The 8,467-nt window shown below is 43.2% G+C and overlaps 1 protein-coding gene across 1 annotated transcript in view; it reads right to left on the reverse strand.

Moving 5' to 3' along the window:
- LOC311128497 (endoplasmic reticulum metallopeptidase 1-like) overlaps positions 1–6,713 on the reverse strand; it is a 76,088-nt gene extending 69,375 nt beyond the window's left edge. The window contains exon 1 of the mRNA XM_084160671.1: positions 6,393–6,713. Coding sequence (XP_084016797.1) covers positions 6,393–6,664 — 272 coding nt within the window. The 5' untranslated portion in view covers positions 6,665–6,713. The remainder of the gene's footprint in view (positions 1–6,392) is intronic.
- Positions 6,714–8,467: the final 1,754 nt, after the last annotated feature.

Here is an 8,467-nt window from a genome sequence, read left to right on the forward strand (position 1 = left end):
ACTATCCCTTGTTATAACATCTTTGGTCTGACAGACGCTTGACAACCAGAACGCATTGTATAATGTCAACAAACATGGCGCCACACATAGCCGGCAAATAGCTTAGCATTAGCTCATCATAATCAGTACAACATTCAGAAAAGTATTTTACACACATCATACAGTGGGGGAAAAAAGTATTTAGTCAGCCACCAATTGTGCAAGTTCTCCCACTTAAAAAGATGAGAGAGGCCTGTAATTTTCATCATAGGTACACATCAACTATGACAGGCAAATTGAGAGAATAAAATCCAGAAAATCACATTGTAGGATTTTTTATGAATTTATTTGCAAATTATGGTGGAAAATAAGTATTTGGTCACCTACAAACAAGCAAGATTTCTGGCTCTCACAGACCTGTAACTTCTTCTTTAAGAGGCTCCTCTGTCCTCCACTCGTTACCTGTATTAATGGCACCTGTTTGAACTTGTTATCAGTATAAAAGACACCTGTCCACAACCTCAAACAGTCACACTCCAAACTCCACTATGGCCAAGACCAAAGAGCTGTCAAAGGACACCAGAAACAAAATTGTAGACCTGAACCAGGCTGGGAAGACTGAATCTGCAATAGGTAAGCAGCTTGGTTTGAAGAAATCAACTGTGGGAGCAATTATTAGGAAATGGAAGACATACAAGACCACTGATAATTTCCCTCAATCTGGGGCTCCACGCAAGATCTCACCCGTGGGGTCAAAATGATCACAAGAACGGTGAGCAAAAATCCCAGAACCACACGGGGGGACCTAGTGAATGACCTGCAGAGAGCTGGGACCAAAGTAACAAAGCCTACCATCAGTAACACACTACGCTGCCAGGGACTCAAATCCTGCAGTGAAAGACGTGTCCCCCTGCTTAAGCCAGTACATGTCCAGGCCCGTCTGAAGTTTACTAGAGTGCATTTGGATGATCCAGAAGAGGATTGGGAGAATGTCATATGGTCAGATGAAACCAAAATAGAACTTTTTGGTAAAAACTCAACTCGTCGTGTTTGGAGGACAAAGAATGCTGAGTTGCATCCAAAGAACACCATACCTACTGTGAAGCATGGGGGTGGAAACATCATGCTTTGGGGCTGTTTTTCTGCAAAGGGACCAGGACGACTGATCCGTGTAAAGGAAAGAATGAATGGGGCCATGTATCATGAGATTTTGAGTGAAAACCTCCTTCCATCAGCAAGGGCATTGAAGATTAAACGTGGCTGGGTCTTTCAGCATGACAATGATCTCAAACACACCGCCCGGGCAACGAAGGAGTGCCTTCGTAAGAAGCATTTCAAGGTCCTGGAGTGGCCTAGCCAGTCTCCAGATCTCAACCCCATAGAAAATCTTTGGAGGGAGTTGAAAGTCCGTGTTGCCCAGCGACAGCCCCAAAACATCACTGCTCTAGAGGAGATCTGCATGGAGGAATGGGCCAAAATACCAGCAACAGTGTGTGAAAACCTTGTGAAGACTTACAGAAAACGTTTGACCTGTGTCATTGCCAACAAAGGGTATATAACAAAGTATTGAGAAACTTTAGTTATTGACCAAATACTTATTTTCCACCATAATTTGCAAATAAATTCATTAAAAATCCTACAATGTGATTTTCTGGCTTTTTTTTCCTCATTTTGTCTGTCATAGTTGACCTTTACCTATGATGAAAATTACAGGCCTCTCTCATCTTTTTAAGTGGGAGAACTTGCACAATTGGTGGCTGACTAAATACTTTTTTCCCCACTGTATGTGTCCATTACAATCTATGCAAGAATCGGAATGTATGATTCGTCACCAGTACTTGAAAACATGTGAATAAAAAAGCAAATACATTATGATCCATACATTCATACGGTGTGCAACAGCAGAAACGACAACACGATATACAGAAAATAAGCCACTTACTTTGATAGTTCCTACATGTCCAAAGTCCAATTTGTAAGGAAAACAATCATGAAGACAATGCAGGCGCCAGTCAGAAAATGTGCTGGGGGAAAACATTTGTGCAAGGCCTGTTCTGGGGAAACACTAGGGAGGTGCTTGGGCTCTCATTGAAGAGAGAAGTTTGTCCGGCTCAGTATAGCCTCAAACATAAATTGTCCGCAACAGTGAAATGGAATCATTCTTATGTGAATGAACGAGGATGCAGAACACCTCAATTCAAATTGTTGTTAGTAAATAAAACTAAATAATTTTCAATTGACAAGTTGAAACATAGCCTATAGATAATTAGCAGGCAGCGTGCCTTGGTTTGAGGACAGCCCGGGTAACTGTCTTGCTGCGTAACAATCACATTTTGGAACAGTGAGAAATTCTGACGTCACCCGCATGAAAAACTCATGCATGGGCAGCGGTTAGAGATATTTGGAACTCACGCGTGAACAGGTTAAGCTCGAGGCTCTGGGTCTGAACCCCGCCCTGTGCATCTGGGTCCTGGACTTCCTGACGGGCCGCCCCCAGGTGGTGAAGGTAGGAAACAACACCTCCACTTCACTGATCCTCAACACTGGGGCCCCACAAGGGTGCGTGCTCAGCCCCCTCCTCTACTCCCTGTTCACCCATGACTGCGTGGCCAAGCATGCCTCCAATTCAATCATCAAGTTTGCAGACGACACAACAGTAGTAGGCTTGATTACCAACAATGACAAGACAGCCTACACGGAGGAGGTAAGGGAACCATGAAGGAATAGAAGGAACCATGAATTCTGCTCTGTATCAGAGAATTCTACAGGAGAATGTCAGACCATCCGTCTGTGAGCTGAAGCTGAAGCGCAGCTGGGTCATGCAGCAAGACAATGATCCAAAACACACAATCAAGTCTACATGGAAATGGCTAAAAAGCAACAAATTGGACGTTTTGGAATGGCCTAGTCAAAGTCCAGACCTAATCCCAATTGAGATGTTGTGGCAGGACTTGAAACGAGCAGTTCATGCTTGAAAACCCACACGTCACTGAGTTAAAGCAGTTCTGCATGGAAGAGTGGGCCAAAATTCCTCCACAGCGACGTGAGAGACTGATCAACAACTAAAGGAAGCATTTGGTTGGAGTCATTGCAGCTAAAGGTGGCACAACCAGTTATTGAGTGTAAGGGGGCAATTACTTTTTCACACGGGGGAATTGGATGTTGCATAACTTTGTTTATGAAATAAATGAAATAAATATGTAATTGTTGTGTTATTTGTCCACTTATGTTTCCTTTATCTAATATTAGGTTTTGGTTGAAGATCTGATAACATTCAGTTTCACAAATATGCAAAAGTAGAGAAAATTTGAAAGGGGGCAAATACTTTTTCATAGCACTGTATGATTAAATATATAAAATAAATAAAAGTAACAAGGTAGAACTATCAATTAGTCAGTCAGTGTTTTTACTGATATCAATTTTGTTTATGAATTATTAAGTGATTCAATATTTCAGAGAAATCGGTAACAGTTCTGCAATTGAATTGGCTACAATCGGAAATCATAGTAGACACAAACCACAGTTGAGTCACCTGCTCCTGTCCTCCCTTCCACTGGCATATTGTTATGTTCAGCAGATAACCGTTTTCTTTTGCTTCCTGTCGTCTGGTGGTCAAAGCAAGAGTGTGAAAAGTCTGGACAATCCCTCCCATTTCGCTCTCTTTAAAATGAATGTCACATCTCCCGGTTCTTACTGACACCTTCCCATGAGCCCCCTCTTTTTCGATTTACTGCAACCAGCAACCTCACCCACTGAGCACCAACCGACACCGGACATCCATGGAAGTTGAAAAGTAGTTACAATTTGGTCAGTCTGCCCTGGCCTTGATTTCAATGTCCACAAATGTTCTTTTTTGGTCCGGTCCGGACCAGCCTTGATTTCAAAGTCCACAAACATCTGGACCTGCCTTTATTTGGCCCTCACAAATCTGAACCAATCATAGACGTTTATGTTTCACAAGTTTGGACAGTACAGTACATTTCAGTAAAGAAAAGTAGAGTATAGTTCAGTACAGTAGAGCACAGAAGAGTACAGTACAGTAAAGAAAAGTAGCGTATAGTTTCAGCCCAGTACAGTTAAGGAAAGTAAGAGTATAGTTCAGTACAGTACAGTCCTGTACTGTACAGTAGAGTAGAATAGAGTGGAGTAGAGTTCAGTAGAGTAAAATAAATAAATAAATAATATGCCATTTAGCAGACGCTTTTATCCAAAGCGACTTACAGTCATGCGTGCATACATTTTTTTTTGTGTATGTACACAGTAGAGCACACTAAAGTGGAGTACACTATAATGTACTGTACAGAACTCTACTGTTCTGTACTCTACTGAGCTCTAATGTGCTATACTTTGATGTCCAAACTTCTGAAACATAGATGTCAAGTTGACACTCCAGAGTACCTCTGTGGCAGTTTGACGTTGAAGTACAGGTATGTAGACCCCCACCCTCTCCCTAGCCTGGTCCCAGATCTGTTTGTGCTGTCTCGCCAACTCCTATGGTCATTTGTCATGCTTTATCACCATAGGAGTTGGCAAGACAGCACAAACAGATCTGGGACCAGGCTAGGGAGAGGGTGGAGGTGGGGGTCTACATACCTGTACTTCAACGTCAAACTGCCACAGAGATACTCTGGAGTGTCAACTTGACGTCTATGTTTCAGAAGTTTGGACATCAAAGTATAGCACCCCTTAACTTCCCTTCCTCCACTAAAGAGTCCCCAAGGGACAGTATGGCTGTGGCTAGGTCTAGGTCATCTGTACCCTAATGACTCCAGATGGTTTCCTTTCCTGTGTGTTAGCCTCAGGGTTGCCCTCAGATTATATAGTCTATACAGCCTGTGTCACATGGACATTCATCAAGTTTATGTGTCTACTTTTGTCTCTCTATGTAATAGTGTCATGAAGCAGGATTTCATAAAATAAGCAGCTGCTTTTTGATTTACTGAACAGCAGCCATCTATCAAATGTTTATTAGACAATGTACTATGCTACAAGCCTTCAAGTATGTATGCTGCAATAGTCTATGTGCCAGGGGGCTAGGGTCAATCTGTCCTATCTGATGTAATTCTCCTGTCATCTTTATTTTTTGTACTTTACCCCTTTTTCTCCCCAATTTCGTGATATCCAATTGGTAGTTACAGTCTTGTTCCATGGCTGCAACTCCCCTACGGACTCGGGGGAGGCGAAGGTCGAGAGCCATGCGTCCTCCGAAACACGACCCTGCCAAGCCACACTGCTCGCTTAACCCGGAAGCCAGCCGTACCAATGTGTCGGAGGAAACACCATCCAGCTGCCGACTGAAGTCAGCTTGCAGGCGCCCGGCCCGCCACAAGGAGTCGCTAGAGCACGATGGGACAAGGAAATCCCGGCCAGCCAAACCCTCCCCTAAACCGGACGACGCTGGGCCAATTGTGCGCCGCCTCATGGGTCTCCCGGTCACGGCCGGGGTTCGAACCCGGGTCTGTAGTGATACCTCAAGCATTGCAATGCAGTGCCTTAGACCGCTGCGCCACTCAGGAGGCCTGTGTCCTGTGTAATCTTAAGTATGCTCCCTCTAATTCTCACATCTCGCTCTCTCCCCTTCCGGAGGAAGGAGTTGTCAGGCCAGGAAGTCCTGAGGCATGGTCCTAGGGCCTGACAACTCCCGACTGTCGCTAGTCCACCTAGTCGTGCTGCTGATCAAGTCTCTGCTGTTTTGCCTGAGGCTATGGAACCTGTTTATGCTGTTTTGCCTGAGGCTATGGACCTGTTCACCGAATGTGCTACCTTCTGTTTCTTCCTAGGTTCCTGCCTTTCTAGGGAGTTTTTCCTAGCCACCATGCTTCTATATCTGCATTGCTTGCATTGCTTTGGGGTTTAGGCTAGGTTCTGTATAAGCACTTTGTGACATCTGCTGACGTAAAAAGGGCTTTATAAATACATTTGATTTTATTCAATTAAGCCTACGTACAGGAACATTGGTCTCTGTCTGGTGATATCACTTTCACTATTGACAGGTTCAGAAAGTCAGAGCCACTCCTTCTACTGTCAACCGACCTTTAACTACACCCTAGTGACACCTGGGTGTAATCATTAGTCCAAACAGTTGCAAACAGTTTCGTTTTCCAACGAAAACGAGTTTCTATTGGACAAATTCAGGTAGGTCCCTTCCCGTTCCGTTCCGTTTGCTTCCGTTCAAGAAACGTTTTGCAACAGAATCGGCGTAATGTATATGACCCTGACCTGGGTTAACTTGCAGGACAACTCAACTACCGGTGGATTGTATTGTAGCTAGATGGGACTCGCTGAGATAAACATAGAGGAAAAGTTAGCTTGCGCAATGGGGTCTTTAACTGTAACCTGGAAGTTATATCGTGAAATAAGTTATATAACTTGTTGAGATTCGAGAATACATAGGCAACAGTATCATGACTTACCTTGCCCTGACAGCATTGAACTCGCCAGTAGATTTTCCAATGGCAAATTGCTTTAATGATAAATGAACGAGTCCCCACAGCACCAGAATAAATACAATCACCAGCGCAACTCCGACGCCTTCATGTAGCAAGTACAAGCTCACTTCGGGTTTCTTTTTCACGGCACTGCATCTGTTGGTTCCGCATTGATCCTCAGGGTCATTATTCCTTTCCGATACATTGTTTTGTGTCCAGTATGATTTTATTCTCCTAATAGTGGTGCTACTCTCCATCTTTGCCACTGGTATGCCCCGTGTACACTAGCTTGGGGTAAAGTGCCGCTTCAGCCGCCCAGAGTGGCTCGCTTGTGGGCGTGCTGGCAGCATGTTCGACTGTGCGTCAAGAATTCAGCATAGCAAGTTTGTATGAAGGTCTGGTTATTCACAGGTCTAAACCGCTCTGGTAACAACCAAACTGTTCTGCCCTGTTTAAGTGTATAATTGTAATACATACATACAGATAAAGTGTTAATTAAAAGACTGGAGTTTGATACTCCTGGTATTGGATATGACTGAAAAAGAATCTCACAGACATTCATACCTGAACTGCACCTTTATTTGCCAAGGTAGAGTACATGATCAGTGAATATATTAAATGTATAGGTTACAATGTGGGGATCTCATGCATGGTAATAACTACATGTATATACGACTTGCATCCTTGGCACAAAGTTATATTATACTCAATCCATAGCCTTCATTAATGTCATTCAGACTGTTTTGAAGTTGATACAACCGGCTATGATAGCTGAGGTTCATAGCTAAGTTCTGAACTAATATTTATACAAAACGTTTCAGGGTCCATCCACAGATCGGCTACATAGCTAGCTACACATCCATAGGCATACAGGTATGTTTATCCTCCACTGCACAACAAGCAAGAAAATAGTTAGCTACCCACATTACTTCAGCTGCATAGCAAATATCAGCAAGGCAAGCTTACAAAATTGTACATTCAATTTGCAGTAAATGCTTTAGCTAGATTATTTATATCCACTGTTTCACAAGACGACAGCCTGGTTTGCTGGTTGTTTCAGGAATCCCTAAAACATGAAACAACCAGAATTACAATTTCATACTTATGTCACAACGTCAATAAAGCTAGCTGGCTAATGTTTGCTAGCGATTTTCGTAAATTAACTTTATGACAAAAAAATATGCATAATCGTTTGTCTCTACATTAACTAACATATTCCTCTCAACTGTACATTTTTTTGCAGGATTCGTTATAATTACTTACATTTGCTTCCATCCTAGTATTTTTGTCAGCCATCTTTGCTGAAGAAAGTATCCAGCCGTGGGTTGTATAGCATGAAATTCGTCATGGGAACCACTCGATATGATTGGTCATCGCCCAGCAGTCGCCACTAGTGATTTGCATAAATTTGGGAAAAGTTTATATTTTTCACCGCCGCCCAAAGGTTTCCGCCCTGTGCGCTTCTCACCGCTTCCATTGAAAATGAATGGGAAGCGGTGTTTCACCGCGTGATAGCGTGCACGGGGCATCGCTTCGGTGAACACCTGACGGATGACTAGGAGGAACATTTACATTTACATTTTAGTCATTTAGCAGACGCTCTTATCCAGAGCGACTTACAGTTAGTGAGTGCATACATTATTTTTCATAAATCAACTGACAGTGTCACCAGCAAAGCACCCCCAACCATCACACCTCCTCCTCCATGCTTCACTGTGGGAACTACACATGCGGAGATCATCCGTTCACCTACTCTGCGTCTCACAAAGACACGGCGGTTGGAACCAAAAATCTCAATTTTGGACTGATCAGACCAAAGGACAGATTTTCACTGTTCTAATGTCCATTGCTCGTGTTCCTTGGCCCAAGCAAGTATCTTCTTCTTATTGGTGTCCTTTAGTAGTGGTTTCTTTGCAGCAATTCGACCATGAAGGCCTGATTCACGCAGTCTCCTCTGAACAATTGATGTTGAGATGTGTCTATTACTTGAACTCTGTGAAGCATTTATTTAGGCTGCAATTTCTGAGGTGCAGTTAACTCTAATGAACGTATCCTCTTTG

This window comes from Coregonus lavaretus, assembly GCF_964263955.1.
Source record: "Coregonus lavaretus genome assembly, chromosome: 4".
In the NCBI taxonomy this organism is placed as follows: domain Eukaryota; kingdom Metazoa; phylum Chordata; class Actinopteri; order Salmoniformes; family Salmonidae; genus Coregonus; species Coregonus lavaretus.